We start from the raw sequence: 22,591 nt of genomic DNA, 5'->3' as shown, positions 1-22,591 counted from the left end.
TGCATTCATGTGATGTACGCGACATTGATAGAATTGTAATTTGTCAATGAGATTGTATGTCAAATATCTGTTCTAACATAATGATCAATAACAATACCTTTTGTCAGGGCTATGAATTTCCGGCATGATTATTAATGCGCTCATTCAGATAATGTCTGATTGGAATAGCTAATATCTCTCTCTCTCTCTCTCTCAATTTTACAAGTTTGAGGAGTGACTTGTATATTAGTATATAAGCAGCTTTTGAAATCGCGATAATAAAATGCGTTAGATTATTTATTTTTAAAATTAACGCGTAAATTAACTAAAAAAGATTAAATTTAATTATATAAAATATACATTGATATACAATATTAATTTAAAAAATCCTAAGATTACAAAAGAATTATATCTTGCAAAGAATTGTAATCTTACATCAATCAAGCTCTCCTGGTTAAATATCAAGGAAGTATAAGTGACAAACTCTATTTAAGTTAGAAAATTATTTAAGTAAAAAAATTCAATTCAAACACACTTTTTTTATATATCTTTTATATATATTTTTTATAAATATATATATATATATATATATCTTTTTACAAATTTTAATCGTAACAGTGGAAAGTTATGTATATTTTGTAATAGTTCTCGTGATATGCAATTGATTTCGACCACATCTTACGAAATCATTCATTACATACCAATTTCCGAAACAGTCAATTAGCATTTTTCGTTTGCGCTGCCATAAAAGTGACGCAATCACAGTCGTGCAGCGAACCGGAGATTTTTACTCGCCCTCTCATAGAGAAAGCGCGAGCAGAATTTTCGATTATTCTACCCGTTCTTGTCTCGCGCAATTTTCCAATGCTGTTTCCAATGTTGCTTTCCCGATGCGAAACTCATTGTTAGAAGCGACAGGCAGATCCGTTAATTTCCCGTAGTCAGGACAACACGATAACGAGCGCAATATTACTTACACTTGATGTATATGCATAGAACATTATGCGCCGCGTTAATCTTACTTCGAAATTTTATTATTCGCGTTGCGCAACAAGCTACATACAAATTAATTATTCACAATGTTGTCTGGCAAGTTATCCACGAAACTCGTGATGGAAACTACTGCCACCAACGCGAAAGGTAATACATATGCAGTTCTAATTACTACCAGTTGTATATCGCGAACGGAATAATTACGAGCATTGGGCGAATTATAAAATTGACTGGCATCTGCAAAATATCGCGCAAATTGAACAAGTATTTATTTAACGAGAGAGGAGATATATATTTTATTGCAATGAATTATTATTTTTCCTGCTATAATAGCCAATCAAAGTCACGAGAATTACGCTCATTAAATGTAAAGAGTGTTTATATAAAACATATATTCTTGTCCAATTATAATTATTCGAAGAAATACATATACATACTTGAAATATGGATATTCTTTACGCAAGACCTTACATACTATTTCGCTCGAATTTTGCCAAGTCCATTTAGAAGTTAACTGCCGCTTAAATAAAGTGAACGTAATTTGGAATTAAGCAGCAGCTCTCGCGTTTGCCGAATATACTTTCTTGCAAAAATCGAAATGTTATGCTAAAAGCAGACTAAAACTAATTATCGAAGGTTATTGTATATTACACACGTAGCAAAAATAAATTATGATATTTCAAATATTTCTATTACTATTAAAACAGCATACATACAAGCTTTTTCAAATTATTTTATACATATAATTTGATAAAACATACAGAAAAACGTGTTATATTATCGTAGAACAAATATCATGGACGCATACAGATTTTCTTTAATTTTAATGCTTTAATAATTGATTCTGTATATGTGTTGCATTTTATGATTTCTATGTAAAAGTAAATCTATTAGCAAAAGATTCAATTTTAATTATGCTTTGTTAACACAAATAGTTTTCATGAAGGGCTGACATAATTATATACAATGGTTTACTAGAAATAAAATACTTGAATAACTCTTGTAGATTAAAAATGTAATTTGTATAATTTAAAGAGGCAAAGCGGGAAGAATTTTTATGACGTAGAATAAATTCCTTTCAGTGCTAATAATAAAATATAAGAGGAGAAAGTAAAAATATTATTCTTTTATTTAAAAGAAAACATATTGATTTTGGAAACTTTTAAATAATGATCATAAAAAAAACATTCTGCTTTATACTTATTCTTCACACAAATTATGCAACTCATACAAATTATATTCTTGACACCTTTCTCGTATTTTTAAACTTAGGAGAATTCTTCAGGTATTCTATTTTTGAGATGAAAGTTCTCTACACATATATTATATTATAGATTCATGTATTTATACATGCACGAGTGAAAACATTTCTAACTTTATATAGACGCCTGTTAGAATTTCTCACGTAAAACACATTTTCCGTTTCAACCTCTTGAATACATATACACTTCGAGAAATCGTAACACACAACCAAATATTTAAATACCACGATCGAAGATAAACTCACCAGTTTCAATCTACAACTTGAAAATATACGAGAACGTAATAGTTATTTCTGGGGTAATTTTATTCTTATTAAGCGCACTGGAACGACTTTGAAACGAGAAACGCACAATATTAAGAGACAGTTATCTGCAGTACAAACTTATTCTATTGGTCAAAGATTGCTGGCTGTTTTATTAAACGTCTCTTCGATTCGATACAAAACGTGACAGTAGACGTGATACAAAATGGATGGAAAACAAACGAGAATTCGAAACTGATACTGCTTGTGGGACGAGCACGTGAAAGAATGACAATCTTCATACGCAGAAAGCGAGGGAAAAATCCCGCTTATGATGCCTTAGGGTATACGGAATGGCATGTCAGTGCAAATGACATCGCAAACATGCATCTCCCGTATTTTCCACGCTCGATTGTATATCATATACTACACACAATCGGTTTAAGAAATCCTTCACGTTAATACACTCTCTCAATTTCTTTTTCTTTTTGCGCAATATAAATGAGATTATCGACAGAAGAGCCTTGGCTTGACGGACATATCGTAAACGCTCAGAGGGCACGAGGAAGTAATTGCAGGGATCAGGACGTTCTGTATGGAGTGAATCGATAGCGGAGCGGTCCACCTCCCCTCCGAGGCTGTTACACCAGACTCCACGTCTGAAACTCTGCAAATAATTAAATACTCTTCGTAACAGCCAATTCCATCATAAGCCGGGACGCATTGACACATCAGGCAGACAAACTTTAAAGACTTTGAAATATTAACGCTCTCTGGAGTGCAGTATGATTGGAATTTAATTCTCAACAGACGAGGTCATATTTTCCTCGTCGCTTATCAATACCAGCAGCAGAAAGTAATATCTTTTATTATATTCTGATTATTACATTTTTAAGGGTAGAAAAATATCTAAAGATAAGAGTAACAGCTTTGAATAGTAGTTCAATTTTTTTGGGATTAACGAGAATCATGTGCGTTCGAAAAATAAATAGAGAGAAATAAAAATAGGGAGAGTTAGAGTCTAGAAACCGTGAAGCAGCTTGCAAAACTTTCAGATACCCGTCTGCCCATGTAACCGACTTAACCGACTCTTTGTTAGTTGGCGAAAACAAGACGTCATAAACTGATACTTGGTAGGCACTTACGTCTTGAGAACGGGCGGTGCATAAAGAATGACGGGATTCACGAGCGGCGGTTTCAAAAGCACAACGTCGACGCCCGAGGAATGTAATTCGCTTTTTAACGCTTCGGCGGCACCTTCCACGGCCCGACGAGATGCACTGAAGGCCACTAATCCGGAGCCCGTCCTGCTGCTGTAGCTCGTCTCGGAATCGCCCAAGAGAACGATGCGGCCTTATATATTTTTAGGAACATATATATTTTTTTAGCGACATACTTAATGGCAAGAAATATTTTTCGTTATTCGAAAAACAATTATCTTCTTTAAAACAAGATGAAAAATTATTGGTCTTTCAAGAAAAGGCAAACAATGGTTTCTTTAATATCATAATAAGTATATTTAACGAACCTCTCTTAATACGCAAAAGAGGGATGAATACTCTGGCTGTTCTGAGCGGTGCGACCAGATTATGACGCAACATGGACTCCCACATCGAGCTGGTCTGTTTCTCTATGACACCTGGCAAAACCAAGCCACCCGTGTGCACGACCGCCCAGAGACCTGCAATTAAGTGAAGTTGAGCACTTCGACGTACTTAAAGAGACTGTCTTCGGATGGCGCGGAAACGAAGTAGACGGAAGTTTATTTTACCGAACTTGAATTTCGCTCATATCGATTTCGCACTAACGAGAACGTACAGCTAGTAACGAGGGATCGCGAGTAATTACGGTTTCTAATGATATAGAGCATCTAAAATTTCATCTGCAAGTATGACTTTTAATAATAAAAATATATTTCCATTCACCTATGCTATCCACATTAACTAACATTAAATAAATGTATTCGATGCGCTTTCTTTTCAGTTTTTCGCAACATTTACCTGACAGCTTCGCGGAGGTAACAAATAGCAGAGATCTACGAATCTGACGTTTGCGCTTATTTATTCTGCGCGATGAAAGAAATATGTTATATCCTCGTGTTTTCCCATTATACTTCTATTGTATTATGCACGAATATCGTGCGAGATATATCACGTGATTTCTGCAAATGCTTGTCAGATAAAAATTTTAATACGATCATCATTGTATAAGAGAATTAAAAATTTATTTATATTATTTATATTATATTTAACAATTAATTTACAAATTTTAAAAATCTTGTTTTCATTCTCTTATCTTAAATACTTTGTTTATTCTATTATGATACTTTCGATTCATATGAATTTTGCCTGGTTTCTTATATGTGATAGACTCATCAATATCTATCCAGTTGACGTCGATAAAACCTTAAAAAACACTTTATCGAATCTAACAAGATTGTGAATGATTGCTATGATATTGATTATATATCTGAAACATTCTGAATTCATATTTCCTACATGTTAGTATCCGTACATTGAAATATAAAACTTTTTCTTAGAGTTTAGTAATATTTCTCTCACAGATAATTAACAATAAAATTAATGAAGCTACATGTAAAATGAAATTGAATGTGTAGAAGATCTCTTTTGATTTACTGAATAAATAACGAAATTTTTCGAAAATATAAAAAGGAATAATTATTTCATTTTATTCGTGTGTATTTAGTTATCATTTCGTGCAGTTAATTAAACAAAAAAAAGATAAATAGATACATCATATACAAAACTAAAATGTTTATGAAACAACATAATTACAAAAATATATTTTTAGATATATTACACAAGCCAAAAATATATATCCAATATATTTTAATATATAATTACGAGAGAATAATATACACAATAAAAAATCCATTTGCATATGTAAATATATTCGACTTTCTATTGATTAATTTCCACATTTATAATTCATAATAAATCATAAAGACAAAAAGAAACAAACAATTTTTCAACATCTTTATATTTAAAGTGTTGATTAAATGACATATGTAAATTTATGTGTATTATATAATATTAGATTTTCATAACTTATAATTTATATTATAATATTATGAATTCATATTATAAAAAGATTTTATGAATAAATTGTGTCTTGTTTCCATATTGCACTCATCTACTGTAGGTTAGCGAAAATATTAAGTTGTTCTATAACTAAATATTGTAGACTAAAAAGTAGAAATTTTCCACGGTGATTTTAATACCGATATCAGAATGGCTTTAATATACGATAAGCGCCAGTACTGTAACATCAAGGAAGTAATTATAAACTTAAGCAAAACTAAAGCGGGAAGAAAGCACAGCTATTAAAAGCGTTGTTTACATAGACGATGCACTTTCATAGATTATATGTAAATGAATCATTTACATAGTCTATATGTAGTACAACATTGACTAATATCTCCGTAATACGAGAGAGTAATTAAAGTTTTTCTGAAATAGTCATAAAAAGGATGCTTTATAATTTTCGTGTGTTTAAAGATCCTCTTTTCATTCTGTCTTATGTTAGTTTAAATATTCGTATAATGCCCGGTTTCTTCAGAATCAATTTATTCCGAGATATATATATATATATAAATAAAAAATGAAAAATTTATTATAATTCTTAAATTATGTTATAATTCTTAAAAATATTACGCTTTAAAATATATACGCATTTGTGTATAACAGCTCTTTTCTACTAATCACATAGGTATATGTCGCATAATATATAATAAAATATTAAACAAATAAATTAAACAAATAATAATTAAACTCTTAAAGTCTTTTTTAAATTATGTACAGTAAGATTCATATTTACTTATTCATATTATAATTAGGAAGAAAAATGTAGTTATCTCTCGGCTAACTTTATTCAATTTCATGAGTTGAGGAAATCGGGCTAGATTAATAAAAAATGTCTTGCCATCTTCGCCGGCTGGAAGTTTTGCCCTGACAGCGTCCAAACAAGCGCGCAAACTGTCCTCTCTCGTCGGATCCAGCTCCAATGGCACGATTTGGCCGCGGGCACGTGCAGTTTCCAGTTGCTGTGGATTATTGTCACCCGCACCTCCGGGTTCGCTCTCTTTCTGCCGTTCCGATTCGATCGCCTTCAGGATTTTGACCGAGGGCGAGTTGCCTGTTGGGTCCAGCAGACCCGCGAAAACCTGTCATAGAGGAAAAACATGGCGTCACGTTATGTTTTGAAAGCCCATCGTCACCGCAATTTCGCGTGCTACTCCGTTACACAAGCCACCATATCGACATCACTCGATAACGTTATGCTTTGATGCTGATACGTCATGTTAAATGACATATGAACTCGTTTATAATCAATGAACTGGATCTTAAATAAAGAATGAAAAGCTTGAAATTTTTTCGACACTTTTTGCTTTTAATTAAAAAAGAAATTTGATGTTGGTGTCTAATTAAGATCTCAATCAAACCTTATAATATATATTACATAACTTAATAATATACATTACATGTAAAGTAATTTATTAATAATATATTATTGTTATATCACTTAAAAAAATTTTTTAATAATATATATTATTAAAAAATTTTTTTAAGTTGTGTGTGTGTGTGCTTATTTTTCATAAAATTTTAAAAAACTGACTTTTTTAAATACTCTTGTACCATGAATGGCACTTTAAAGTACTTTTTTATATCCGCTTAATATTATTTTGAGTTATTAATTGCAAAATCCAAATAAATCATTTAACAATCTTCATGTAAATCAGCTGCGGTCGTTTGACATACGCGGCTCTTGGTGCACAAAAGGTAATAGAGGTAATCCAAAGCTCGAATTTCAGACACATGGAACAATCGAACCACAATTGGAATCCGTTCGTAGATGACCTACATTAACTTTGCCTTTGTACGACATGAAAGTTTCGTGTGCCGTTCAGTTCTAATTTAAAGTGCATACTTAGTAGGAAGCACGCGAATGACGTAAGTTGATTAACTGTAAATCGTTAATGAAATCAAACTAAATTTCAACATTAAATATTAATCTAAACGTTATAAAGATATCAATAAATAATTAGACAACATAAGTTCATGTTGAATTAAAAAATTAAATTAAATTACTAAATTATCGCGCATATTACATACAGATTATACAGGAAATTATTGCCCCGCGCGTGTGTTCAATGTATCTTTTCAAAAAACTAATATTGAAGATGTATATGATCTCAAGAAGATATGTATTTGATTCAAGAGACCAGAACTATCACAATATCAGTACGAAGTTATGTTTTGCAAGTTCCTATTCGAGTGGAATCCCACTTTACCGAATATTCATCTTTTAGTGGCAATCTTTGATTGAGCAGAGCTCTTGAGTGGTGACGCGATATACTCGGCGGGACTGGTGAATACGTGAATACCTGTCGAGATTGTCGGCAGAACTGATTTAAGGGCTCACCGATGTTCCGCTCCCTTGACACAAGGAAACTAATTTGGAGCCCGGACTCCGACAATTTGAAATATGTTGCACGCTCGAAGGGATAATAGGGATTCTGACGTGAGGCCGCGAGATATTGCGTTTCAACGGTTGTCATCATGTTCAACTTTGGCTGTACAACCGCAAAAAGAATGGACATATGAGAAGGTGTCTGATGCCTATCCATTCTAATGTTAATGTGTCCGAGAGAACTGCCAGCTATTCGCAAAGCTAGTTTCTCATCTATCACGAAGAAGAAAATAAAAATTGATTTCTGAACAAAGATAAAAATATGAAAAATTTTTTCACACAAATTGCATTTATTATTGAAAATTCAAGATGAAAATATAGTCAAAATATGTAATCGCTTCGATCTTCGATTATTAAATATTACGAGAAATTTACAATATATAGATACAAGTCACATACTCGGTTACGATAATATAATATCTATCTCCACATTGATTTCCCACTAGTTGACGTAACAACAAAAACATTCGGTACGGTTCCCACGCAATGAAGCTGCAAGCCGTTATTTTGCATAGCCTTCAGCGCGGTTTTCTCTCTCTCTCTCTCTCTCTCTCTCTTTCTCTCTTTGTCTTTATCTATCCATCTCTATCTCTATCTCTCGCTCAAGTTTGAATATTTAACAACCGCAGAATATCGGCGGTTGTGGTATAATGCAGAGGGAGAGCAAACGTACGGCGAAGTTTACGTAGCGCCGGTAATTTATGGCAGAGATGTGCATACTCTTCCTCCACCTCCTCCCGAGGTCGTTATTACCTTGTAACCGGCTTCGTAGAGTGCAAGGGCGATTTGCAGGCCTACGCATGTATCACAGCTGGTAACAAGTACGTGACGTTTGTTACGTGACTCGTACTCATCGGCGGCATTCCTGGATTGTCGCATCAGATAGGCCAATAGAGCCGCGACTATCGAGCATAGAGCCAATATTTGCAGGGCCAGAATGGCCCCGGTTTCAACATCCATTGTGCGACTGGTTGCGGCTGCAGCAGATCTGCGAAATAAAAGAAGCAATCGCGTTAATCGTCGCATAATGGATTATTTTTCATTAAATCAATGGTATTTCAACGGAATCCGAATATATTTAATAGAATTTTAGCCTTTCTTTCTATATGTCTAATTAAATGTCTAAAATAAATAATTATATTTTTTCTTAATAAATATAAAGATATTAAGTATAAAGTACAAAATAATAAGTATGGAGATATTATTTTTAAATATATATATATGTTCATAGATAGTTATGTAAGAATGTTTTCGCAGAATTAATGATAAGTAGAATATTTATTGAATATATATTTCATATCCTATCTAAAATAGTATGCAATTGCGATAATATCAAATAATGATAATAATAACATTAACTTTCACACAAAGCGACAATTATTAATTAATTGAGGAGGTATATTCTTGCATGAAAATCGTGAGGCAGCGCTAATGAATAATTTTCAAAGGAAAGTGCTTTATTATCCTTAATATGGTACTTTTATCATAGCACGCGAACAATAGCAGGCATAAATCTCAAGTATTCATATTTCTTACAAGATGAATGAGATATTTGTTAATTATACGAATGTATATAGCGACGAGATTTTATGAATAGAACATCAAATATTTAATAAACGAATGAATGTACACAAAAACTTAATTTTAACGCATCCAAGAAATTTTTTTGCATCCAAAAAATATCAACGTACATATTTATAAAGCTACGTCAAAGTATAGCTTGTAATCTAGAATCAATTCGGAATTTTAGTTCTGAATTTTTAAATTAAATTATAAATCCCCTTCGCGTGAGGAAAATTCGCGAAGTTTATAATTTTTTATGCATTCTTAACATTTTTCGCATTTTTATATATATCGAAAGTTTACATATTAAATTTTGAAGAGAGTTTGTATAGAAAAACCCTAAATTAGAGAGGGAATAGTGCTCGTGAATAATTTAGTTTTTGTTTTACACACAGCAAACAACAGGTAAAGACTCGATAAATGAAAGAATCAAAAAACGTCTAAGAAGTGCATTCGAGGAATTGATTCTCCAGTGAAAAGTGAACGGCGGGGCGGGGTCGCTTTTGCTCGGAAGAATCACTCGCCTTTCTAAACTGTATCTAGGCTCGGTCTACTAGGTCAGCTACTGATTTTCCGCAATGCTCGTTTGGAAATCGCTTGCCGGAGGGATTCGCGAGATAGATCGATGGACACACCAGTGAAATTCCGACAATCGATGAAAATCGTGCGCGTTTGTTCCTCCTCGCTCGGCTGATTTAATAGCGGCGGAACCGTGTACCGCTAATGTGCCGAATCGATTAAACGGACCGGGCCGTCGTATTTCAGGTCGTATATGGAGGAGGGGACATTTTCTCTCGCGGTACGAAATGTTTCTTCGCGCTTTCTCGCCGATCGCTATCTATAATAGAGAACATCGAACCGCGTCTTTGCGACACGCATCGTGAATCAGGGGATTAATGTACGCGCGTAATGCAATGTCCGGTGATCTAGATGGTTCATTATCAGCGGAGAAAAGTCGATTGACAGGCGAAAGAATCCGGGTTCAATTCCCGGTCTAATCTAGCCCGCATAAGACAAGGAGATTTGAAGTAGAAATATTAAAAATCGAAATCGGGTAATATAAATAAACAAAATTGAAACATTCATTAAAAATCCCAATGGCAATTCAAATACAACAACCTTCAAAATTATAAATAATCAAATATAACAACCTTATTCAAAATTATAATTAAATTATAAATAAATAAATTATAAATAATAAATAAACAAAATTAAAAATAATCAAATACAACAACCTTATTCAAAATTATAAATAAACTATAAATAAATAAATTATAAATTATAAATAAACAAAATTGAAACATTTATCAAAAATCCCAATGGCGATTCAAATACAACAAATATTCAAAAACAACAACCTTATTGCGGCAAAACGAACTTTATTGATCGCACTCAAGAGAACAAGACTACAAGATAGTTTGTACGAATTTCTCTTAGAGAACATTATTCTCTCGCTCTTTCCACCTCGCTCGGTATGTAAACGTTGATTCGTACACGCGGAAGGGTAGATGCATTTCTCGAAAAGCATTGTCCGATGCATATCAGGCATAAATATATGTATATACTGTAAAAGAGATATACCGAGACGTGAAACCGATGTTTGCCTCGCACATATTCTATGGTAGCAGTCTCAAGAAGCTTTCTCGCATGCGCATCCACGTTTCTGGTATTTTCAGTATCCCCTCCGGCGAAAGAAACTTTATTATTTACGTTTCATTTGTTCGCATTTCAAAGTTGCTTGATTAAAGATAACAGAAAAAGAAGAATAAATATCTTATCATATTCTCCTACGCTTTTTGCTTGTGCAAGACAACATTCTTTTGACGGAATACTTTTTATCAATATATATATATAATATATATATATATATATGCTTGTAAAAGAAATGTCTTCATATCTGCAAACTTGTCCATTTCAGAATAAGAAGTTTCATGTACAGATATTTACGCAATCCTTTTCGAGAATGTCGTCCACCTACATACAAAACGACAGAGATGTGCGAAAAAGCGATGTATAAAAAGCGTATAACTTTATATTAAAGAACGTCAGCTTGGCGTCTGAGATGTGCAAGCACAAAAACTAGTCCGTTTCTTGCGACATTTTCTCCCGATCGAGGTGACTGAAACACGATTTTCCGTATCTGTCAAAATGTCAGAAAATCACACAATTCTTTGCAGCTTTTTGTTGTAAGTCATATTTGTTGTAGAATAAAAAAAAAGTGATAGTTATATAAATATATATCAGTAACCACTTGCCGTTTCCCGATAATTGATCTCGATCGCGAAGCATGATTTTCATCGTCATAGTGATACACTCGTTGACATACGACTAATAGATGAGCGTTTGTCACTCGACGCTGAAATTATGTAATAAGCGTTTCATCGCTTCGCGACGAATGTGTCCATCCGCGATTGTGCGCGAATTTAATGTACATAGTGCGTACGTAGCACATTTCTCTCTTCCTGCTGGACCGTGTCATCGCCACTAACTTTCTCCGGAATTCAAGCGTTAGCTAGAAGCATCGCGTTGATGAGGAACATCGTATCTACGCGATATGTATGTCAGATATATCATGTTTCTTTCATCGAAAATATCTGCATATATTTAATTAATCATTCACTTGATTAATGTCTTCAGTATTGTTTTTGTGGCCAATTATTGCATTTATATTTTCTAAGCTTAAAAAATATATTTATTGATGAATTAAAAACTATATTACATAGAGATTATTATTTATATGTATAAATAGAGAAATACTATGGTTCTCTCATGCCATATTTTGAAGAAAAATTCAATTTTTTAAATATATATACATATATATTTATAGATTTATATAGTATTTTTTTTGTTAAGCTTTACGTTAAGGAAGAATATTATATAATCAATAAATATAAAGCAATATACCCTTGTACCCCTATTCGCAAATGAGAAATTCCCCCCGTAATTATTTTGTTAATGATTTCTCTCTCTCGGCTTGGAATTGAATATATGTATAACGTGTTTGAATATAGGTATGACATTTGTCCCTCAATTCTCAAGATGGAAATTACATTAATTATTCTAATTGCGAGTCACGGGAGTAATTTAATAACAAACCGTCGTACCATAATAGCTCTCCAAATTAAACTTATATTAATGAAAACGTACATCTCAAGTAATATATATAAATGTGTTTTATCTAAAATATGCTCATATATAGTAATTCTTAAATACTTGCATAGCACGAAATTATATAAATATATTTGTCTCATTTAAAGACAATTATTGAAATTTTTTTAGTATTACTTTAAATTACAATAATATATATAACATAATTAATTTTTTTACACACAGTATAATAAACATTGTTCACTTGAAAAAAAAAATTAATTAATAAAAACGAATATAAACTCAAAGAAGAAAAATTTACCGTTAATTTTCTCTGTTAAACTCTACTTTGCATTAAATTAAGTGATTATATTGCAATTGGATTGCGTAAAGTAATTGATAATTGTTAAAATTTAACAATAGAATACATGAAAATAGCTTCCCTGTTATTTCTCTCTAAAGAAAGGTGAAAAAGTATTAAAAATTTAATAATAACATAAGTCAAACTGTCTCAAGATATTGGTTATATTTGTAATTGAAGGGAGAGTATTGACTTGTGCCGCATGGATGGAAGCAACTTGCATATTGCAACGCCATGCTAATAAGCGACTATGTCATCTCAATTAATCGCTAGTGCCGAGTCTGTCGCGAGACGTGCGCCAGTTGGAATGTTGGAAGTTACAACGGGTATGCGCGAAGGGGTGGCTGGGGAGAGGAGGGGACAAAGCTTTCCCTCCATGGGGACAGTATGCAACTATCCGTGGTTGTGGCAACGATCCTCCTTTCCTATATCGCTAACACGTGTGTACTATACCCGAACGATAGCAGCACCAAGATATGCACGCTTATCATGCAGCTGCTGCAACACATTCACCCGTTATATCTGATAAAAATAACCAGCCGCGCATTTTCAGGCGGGGGATTGCTCAAAGGTAATCACTGCATTCCTTCAGGTGTTTACCAACTTTTTCCCTGCATCCACAAACGAATGCATGTGTTCACGCGTCGCTTGGTAGCAAGCAACGCGATAGTTTTTTTAGCGCGAATTAACGCCTATGTCTCTCGAGCGCTTTGCGAACCCCCGAACAGTTTGCGCATGCAATTAACGCTCGTTAATTATTTGACTCTTTAGCGTTCCGCAATTTCCTCCTGGAGAGAGGGAGAGAGATTCAGGAAACTAAATTCATCAATTCAAATCGATTCGAGCGAGCAAACAATACAAATGCAAATTACGAAGAGAGCTATTCGGATATAGTGTTTAATCGCTCGCATAAACGAAATCTAGCGAAAGTAGCTGGTGCGGAGAACAAAATAGCCCGGTGTCTGTATTTAGTCTTTCAAACTGACAATGAAAGCATTACTCTTGATGCTATCGTTCGATCTCATCATTCAATATTAATATTCAGGCTTCAATTTCTCGAGAGATTCATTACTTAGCGTATGTAACACGTACCGGGAAACCAAAGCGATATTACGTATAAGTACATTGCACTGTTGCATCAGTGATTATCGTTCGATAATTAACGCTACTTGATAGCTAATTACTCTCGATTGCATCGTCAATCATCGATTCGCTTGACCGTGCATTTCTGCGCGTTTAACCATCGGTTTGCGGGGAGAGAAGGAATTAAATCGCGATTTTGCCGAGGGTAACGAAGCATTTTAGGAAGAGCGATCTTCGGCCGCGTGCTCTCTGTAACTAATGTATGCCAAATGATTATCCTCGCTCCGGTGTGTGCATCCTGCTATAAAATTAACGGGCTTTTTCCTTCGATTTCGCATGTGGAAAAGGTTGGCAGGAAAACGCGTCGCATAGCTAAGCCTCAACGTTTGCACTATGTGCATCTAGATTAAAAATTGTATTTTGAAAAACAACACATCCACGTCTATAAAAAAATAATATTTTTTTTACATCGTGCGGTCTATTTCGATTTTTCCTCAATAAAAATGTCGAGGTCCCTTTAGTTTTCAAGTAAAATGAAACGTGAGAGAATTTAACGAATTGAGAACGATTCAGAAGGAAAACTAATTATCAAAATTACATTTTTCAATCAATTTCCATTTCGATTTATAGAATTTTAATTTAAAGTTTATATGAAATAAAAATATATTTTAAAAGATAACATATATACACACCCACAAAAAATAACTGAATGTTTTTTTTGCATTTTACAGTCTATTTTGTTTCTTCCTCAATAAAAATATCGAGGTCCCTCTAGTTTTCAAGTTGAAACGTGAAAAAATTTAACGAATTAAGCTTCAGAGAAGAGAAATTAAATTAAATTAAAATTATTAAAATCACAAGGAATCATAGAAATTATTAAAATCATATATTTCACCATAGAAATTGTTAAAATCATAATAATTAACAATTAAATCGAAATTGGCAACTTAGAACCACAGTGCGGTAGTTGTAGCGCAGGGAAGAAACAACGCTTCCTTCTTTCTGATTACTCGTATATAAAGATTATTTTGAAATATACGAGTAATCAGAAAGAAGGAAGTGTTGTTTCTTCTCTGCGCTCCAACTACCGCGCTGTGACTCTAAGTTGCCAATTTCGATTTAATTTTTAATTATTATTATTTGAGACAAATTGTAATTTGATTTTATTAAAATCATATTTTTCAATCAATTTCGATTCAGATTTATAGAAATTTTTTTAACTTAAAGATATATAGAATAAAAAGATTATAGAAAATAAAAAAATATACTTATGTACTTGTTAAAAATAACAGAAAGTAAGAATTAATCATTATTTTTGACATTTTAGAAAAGTATATTTATATTGATTATACACATACAAAAACCATCCGATGCTTTTGGGATTTTCTGTATAAATTAAACATATATAATCAATTCGATCGTATACAAATTATCTAAATAATTATGCTTTACAAGTTAATTAAACATTTATATATGAAGGATTTTCTCATATTTTTATTATTATCACTATTACATAACGTAGAACATATATATATATATATCACATAATACACATCACTGAACTATACCGTTAATGTGCGCTGACCTCAAGCACACAAGAAATGAGACATTTAAAATTTAACGGGTCGTAAGCAACTGACCGCAATATTGCAAATATAAATTATAATATTAAATAGAGATTTTTCATCATTTTAATTGCAATTTCCTTGTTATTTCTGAGATTTATATTCGCGAAAACATGAAGGGAGGCAATTCGCGGAAGTATTCGCGAATATCGACGCGATTTTTCGCGGAGAGGACGCAGGTTAACGGCTTTGCAGACGGTCGACCTCCTCTCCTTTTTTCTCATAATCGTAAGAATTATTGCTCCGACAGTGACTTCTGTTTACGGATGCGTGGGCGTACAACGTGTAATCCGTGGTTACGAGCGTGTGCGCGCGTGTGTACATCAGAATTGCCGGACAACACGAAGCAACGGTACTTGCAGTTGACCGCGAGCGGCCGACCGTGTGTAAGAGGTAAATAGTGCTGGCCCATGTACGTCGTTCAATATTTGCATGACAATTTGGAAACGTTCATCTTACACCTACGTATTTATGATAGAAAACGAGTCGTGATTCTAACGGTATTCATCGCATCATCGTGCGTATCTTCTCAATCTATCTCGAAATTATTCCTTGGCAAAGTACAATTTCAATTTCGCTATAGACTCGCACATAAATTCATCGATGAGAGAATACTTCCATATGCTTATAATAATAGTTTTCGATATTAAAAGATTATATAAAATAAAAAAATATACTTATTTATTAAAAATAATAGAAAGTAAGAATTAATCATTATTTTTGACATTTTAGAAAAGTATATTTATGTTGATTACACACATACAAAAACCACCCGATAGTTTCGGGGTTTTCTGTATAAATTAAACACATATAAATTATTTATTTTTTTAATTATTGCTTTTCAACAGCAATTTATTATTAGATGTACTAAGTGTGTTAAGAAATTCTTATTAGATTACATCGACAGATATATTAAAGAACGTGTTTTAAATTATTTCTGTTTTAATTATTTCTATTGTTTGGAAAATATCAGCCTGCTCGATTTTACCAAAACTTTTCACCTGCATTTAATGCGTTAAACGTAAATTAAAATATTGAATTAAAATATTATACGATTTTACAAGCAAAAGAGGAATGGTTTACGTGTTTATGGCCAATTAAAAACAAGCCGATACAACACACGAAGTATATGTAATGTAATCAATGCAATTATATTGCATATAACCAATTTGTCGTTTTCTCTCTTCCTCCTAATTCATAAAATATGAAAAAAATGAATGCAAAGTATGAATATTATCTGAGATTTAATTGTGAATAATTAGTGTACGTTTATTAAAAAATATAATATAATATCTTTTACAATGTGATTGATATCTCTGCACTATTCATTACAATATATAATCATTTGTAATTAGTAATAATGTTAATAGATAACATACGGAACTGTAATTATGTATAAAGATTATCTATGTACGTACGTGAAGCTACCTGAGCGATTTATTTGTGAAAGTATTGCCGCGTTCGTTTTATACTGCATTCATATTATATTCTACCATATTCATGACTTCCTGTACTACAAATGGCAATTCGCATAATATCACCATCAATTTCGTATATCTCATTCTATACATTCTAAGAAATTATAGCATGTTAGTGACTTAGTATGTAATATGGAAGTTCGTAGCTGACATATGCATCCGATCGTCGCAATTGTGATGGTGCAATGCTTCTCAGAAAGGTTTGCGAATGATATCTCACAAGGAGAATTAATATCACTAATTATTGAGTCACTCATTCTTTCTATAAATATATTATATTAAATTATATATATATTATATTAAATATTCTAATAAATATATTATATTTAATTATATATATTATATTAAATATTCTAATAAATATATTATATATTCTAGTACTATATTATTATTTATAACATATATTGTTATTTTTTAACAGATTATTAATACAATACATCAAAATATGATGTAAGTAATATAATGTAACGTAATAAATTCTTAAACTATTTTATTTAAAAATCTAAAATTTTAATTTCAGATCATATAACGTTAATTGTTTGTATCAAATTATGGCGTACCAAATCTTGAGGATAACATTTTCCTAAAACTCAGATTACACAAAAAGCTCTGAATAATTAGAAAGGGAAAACTGTACGAGCGACTTTAGCTTCTGCCGGTTGGAAAAAAAAAGGATTTCAACGGGAGTAATTAAGCGATTCAGGTGGGCAGAGAACTGGACTCCGCGAGCGTGCATGGAGTTCTAATTACATGCGTTAGCAACCGACTACGATCGCATAAATGAGCCTCGACGGTTTTATCGGCATTGCACGATGACAGACCTGGTTTTATAGTTTTCCCCTTGCGCCCCCCTTTTCCATCACTCTCTCTCTCTCCCTCTCTCTCTCTTTCTCTCTCTGTCTGTCTCTCTCTATATATCTTGGGGCCGAATATGAAGCGCGATATGGCACGTCGTGAAACGCTTAGAAAGTTTAAGCCAAGCACTTTTCCTGCCGTGAACTGAAAGGCTGAGAACGTTATGCTCGTCCAGGAATGCAAGATGCTCGCAAGACTCGCTTCGCCATTGTAATCAGTCGATATTACGATTCACGAGACTCGATATTCCGACTACTTATTTTCGCGAGTGTCGATGAGAAAGTATACATCCATCCGGGTACACTAATAAACTTTACGGGTCGCTAGGTCTCGCAAGCAACCGGGACTCTTCGAGTTGGACAGAGAAGTCGAATCGTTAAAAAGTATATTTGTTTGGGACGGATAAAGTTGATCGAGCTTCGTGAAGAATGGAAGAGATTTTGAATCGAATAATTTAAGATGGGTGAAGTGTTGAACTTGCTACTCTTTGTGAAGAGACAAGAAATTTTGAATCGAATCTCTTTGATATTATTTCCTGCTTCTTCTCTTTGTAGAAACGCTTCTCGGTGAAAATTTGAATAAAAAGCGATGTCGTCGAAGATCGGTGAAAATTTGAATGAAGAGCGACGTTATATCTTCGGAATTAGTTTGCCTGGCGTAAAGGTTCAATTACAGAAATGATGCTGAATGTAGAGCGTTATGCAGACTAATGTGGTGTAATAAATCACTTAATTGAAATCACAATACCACTGTGGTTAATTTATGGCTCGAGCGAACTAAGTGCGTTCCCTCTAATAGCTGACTTTCTTAAGTTACATTGCTTTACCAACGAAATTTGTTTGACACTGGCAATTATTTCTGTCGACCTGATTTCCAAGTTTGTTTTGTAAGTGTAGAGTAACTATCAATTTCACTCTGATAATCTCCGTGCAAAGTGAGCGCTTTATATCAACATTAACGTTTCACTTACAATTTTATTCTCCTTTTTTCACTATTAGATAAATGCGCGAGTTAATCGTGCATAATCGTGATCCATGCATCGACGCACAACACCTGTAGCAAATATATAAAACTGCTCACATCGCGTCGCCGTAATTAGGGCGTAGCGAAAGTGGCATCTGTCAAGAAAAAAAAATTAAACGCGCTACTTTTCACTTATATATTATTTCTTATCGTAATCTTTTGCTTGTGAAACGATTTTATCTTGAAAAATGATACAAAGTGAGAACCATATTTTTAGCTTGCTTAATTAATACGATCGCTTCTGGAGAAATTATGTTCTTGACTTTCGTAAGATTACATTATCGTTTGATCTTGAACAGAAATTCATAAATTAAATGTAAAATGATGGATAAATATAATACTACAGGCAATCGATATCCTACACTTATGCAATTGCATTTTATCGAATGTAAGGACTCTCTGGAAATATAATCTAATTGTTTCAATGATGAATTGAGATAACTTTAATGAAAAGTGTTCTCGAAAAGTCTTTGATTCACGTATCGAGTGTCTGTAAGCATCGCTCATTTCCACGATCTCTCGAGACGGGCAGAAAAACCGATCTCTCATCACAAATTTAGAAACTCGTTATTATCGGTCATCGTCATTTTCGCTTGTCGAGTGTCCGGGAAAGATTATAGAACCCGCAACAATAACGAAGAATCATCAACGAGGACAGCAATGATGATGACGGCGCGTCGCGAACAGTGAAGATGATCAGGGAGAGCAGTTTAATTGCGATAAAGCTCGTAATTGCGACGCGAAGTGAAAATTAAATCACTAGTTAAGTAGAGCACGTTGAGTGAGCCGAACGTCTGCGAACGTTTGGGAAAAAAAAAGATTGCAACCCTGGCATACGTTGCATCGTAGTCCTCTCAACTTAATTAAGTTGTAATTATTACGCTCCGCGAAAATGGCGTCCAGCGTCGATTTTCGAATTCATTATATCTAGAGATAAACCCGCGGTTTCTCTCGGCATCGGACGATCTCACATTCCTACGAACGACATGACGCAGAAATATTGTTCACGACGTGGATAATCGATCCCGGAAACGGTCTCCTTCGCGATGACACGGTCCGCTAGTAGCGATAATCGAAGGCTCCAAAGCGGAAACGACGAGCCTCACCCCGGTCGAGGAATCGAGACAAAGGAGTCGCTCGTGCAAACAAATGCAGCCCTGACATTATGTTCGTGAGTTTCCTTGGATCTCGGAAACCGCACAAGATACATTTCACAAACGATACTGTATATACGACGGATTTCCAAATGTAGCGAGATGAAGTTTCGTCGAACTCGACGCTATACTCGAGACTATTCAAACGCAATTTCGAAGATAAATCCCAAATATCAGATATCGATTAACGCGATGACTTTAGGACAAACTTTGAAAGAAATTCCTACATTTGACGAGATTTTAATTTCCTCTTAATGGTTATCGAGACTTATTTAAATGTTTCACGATAAGTCATATCTAACGATGGATTTCTTAATAACGAAGTAGTATCGTTCATTTCAAAACTGTTAAAAACTAATTTGGAAGATAAATTTTGATATAACGATCAGCGTGTTAACTCTAAGATAAATCTACTCTAAGATAAATCTCGGCTTAAATAAATCTTCGCTTTTAATTGAATTTTAATATTATTTTTTCTGGATGGTCGATCAAATATGTCAATTATCTAAATTGCTCTTGGAATGTCAACAAAAGAAAAATCTTTCTACGTCATTGACATATACGCGACAAAATTAGAATATTAATTCATAATTCATTTAATTGCTATTTTCTACGACAATGAGGTCTCTCTGACATCATACTCAAACAAGCTAGAGTCTAAACTTTATTTTTAATACGAATAAGATTTAAATAATCTGAATGCATTAAAATAATGAATAAATTGCTCTTTTGAATTTATTAATATTCTTATCATTAAATCGATAGAATGATAGATTGATATAGTGCATAAAATAAACCATGATATCATTGATATTTTTTTAGAATGTTGACATTAGTAATATTATTGATATCTTGATGTTATTAGAATAAGAATATTAACACAATTCTTTAAGATTCATGAAATAAGACAATACATTAAAAATACATTAAATTTGTTTCAAATTATCTATAAAATTTAAATTATCTATAAATCATGATAAAAATTTCAGCGAAATTTACGATAAAATTCCATTTATTATTTTATGCATTGTCTAATATAGAAAATATTAAAGAAGAGTAAAATACATATAAAATATATTAGGATATACGGCGCATGAAATTACAAATAGAATCATTGAAAGCACATTTTTTCAGTAGCATATTATATGAGCAACACATAAACACGAATGGTCAATATAATTTGACATGTTTATCAATATGTATTTTCAATAATGCAACATAACATTTACGTTAAACGCACACAATACAAATAACAAGTTTGAGCCATAAATTTCAGTTAAAGCACCGATGTCTCGAATATTTCAACTGACGGTTGAAATATTGAACAGCCGGACGGTTCTATTCAACGTTAAGGATGGATGCCTGGCAGAAGTGACCGTCGATTTCGCAGGTAGACGGATAGGTAGAATTGTGCGCATAACTCACCAGAATTTTATGGATGGTCCGTCGGGATTTCCGGATGGGTTGCCAATACCTCGGCGACGACGGTCGCGTCCGCTTTTGGGGCGAAATTCCGTATTACTGAAAGCGGCGCGTAGCTGCGAAACGTCGACTTTACGACCAGTCGAAAGTACCGGCGAGCGGGCAAGCCGCGCCGCGGTTTCTACAACACGACTGGCTTTCGAGAATTCCCGCTTGGAATGCCCATGAGAAGGAACGGTATATACGCGATACTCGGGCCGTGCCTACCTCGACGGAATGGAAGAGGCACGGCGAAGGAGGCATCTTCTCGTACCTCCGCCGCGCCTACGGTCACGTGCGTGCCTCTCACATGCATCGCATCGTAATAATTGAGATGCATCGATTGCCATGAAGAAAAAGATGATATTACAAATTGGACCATCATAGGATTTTATAGAGACGCGCAGTCTATTTTAAAAAAGAAATCGATAAAATGTAACATAGGAGCAGTTTTAAAATTTAATTTTATATAATTTTATCGTAAGCTATAACAGATCTTTGATCAAGCTGATGATATATTTATATTTATATTTATTTTTATTTTTAATTATATCTTAGAATTTAATAACCGAATAATTATTTGAATATATATGTTTTTATAGAGCTTATTCCCTTTTCCGCTTTCAATCTATCTAACTGAATTAAAAGATAACAGTTAATATTTATTTTAATTTTACCCAAAAATATCTTATTCTTTTTCTCTCTCTCCCTCCATTTTTCTCTCTCTTTCTCTCTCTCTAAACAAATCAATAAAATGGTATGTTATTATTTGAAAAATATTATTTGTTTGTAGATTAAGGAATAAGCCATTTCATAAAAATGAAATTAGTCAATAATTTATCGTATTTACGTTTTAGATAAGATATTTGAATTAAAAATAATTTAATTTTATATAAACTTTCTTGTTTTTATATTTAATTTTATCAAATTATTAA

The 22,591-nt window shown here is 33.2% G+C and overlaps 1 protein-coding gene and 1 long non-coding RNA gene across 2 annotated transcripts in view; one reads left to right on the top strand and one right to left on the bottom strand.

The window, feature by feature from the left end:
* Positions 1-22,591, top strand: part of LOC145962458 (uncharacterized) — a 345,107-nt gene that overhangs the window by 318,280 nt on the left and 4,236 nt on the right. The window lies entirely within an intron of this gene.
* On the bottom strand, positions 1,334-21,885 carry LOC145962975 (D-beta-hydroxybutyrate dehydrogenase, mitochondrial). The gene is made up of 6 exons (XM_083084511.1): positions 21,621-21,885; positions 8,720-8,954; positions 6,419-6,659; positions 4,005-4,157; positions 3,622-3,829; positions 1,334-3,143 (listed from the first exon to the last, which is right to left on the bottom strand). Exons 2-6 carry the CDS (start codon positions 8,924-8,926, stop codon positions 2,984-2,986), a joined length of 969 nt encoding a protein of 322 aa, XP_082940637.1. The 5' UTR covers positions 8,927-8,954; positions 21,621-21,885; the 3' UTR covers positions 1,334-2,983.

Source organism: Camponotus vicinus, unplaced genomic scaffold (assembly GCF_025532165.1).
Source record: "Camponotus vicinus isolate PSW18456_S1 unplaced genomic scaffold, iyCamVici1.0 SCAF_12, whole genome shotgun sequence".
NCBI classification, from domain to species: domain Eukaryota; kingdom Metazoa; phylum Arthropoda; class Insecta; order Hymenoptera; family Formicidae; genus Camponotus; species Camponotus vicinus.
The sequence above is the reverse complement of the archived record's forward strand: the minus strand, read 5'-3'. Positions and strand labels throughout refer to the sequence as shown.

Coding starts and splice junctions, on each gene's coding strand:
- LOC145962975 (XM_083084511.1), bottom strand. CDS start 8,926: ATGGATGTTGAAACCGGGGCCATTCTGGCCCTGCAAATATTGGCTCTA. Junction 6,660..8,719: donor TCTACGAAGCCGGTTACAAG/GTAATAACGACC, acceptor CCTCTATGACAG/GTTTTCGCGGGTCTGCTGGA. Junction 3,144..3,621: donor GCACCGCCCGTTCTCAAGAC/GTAAGTGCCTAC, acceptor AATTATTTGCAG/AGTTTCAGACGTGGAGTCTG.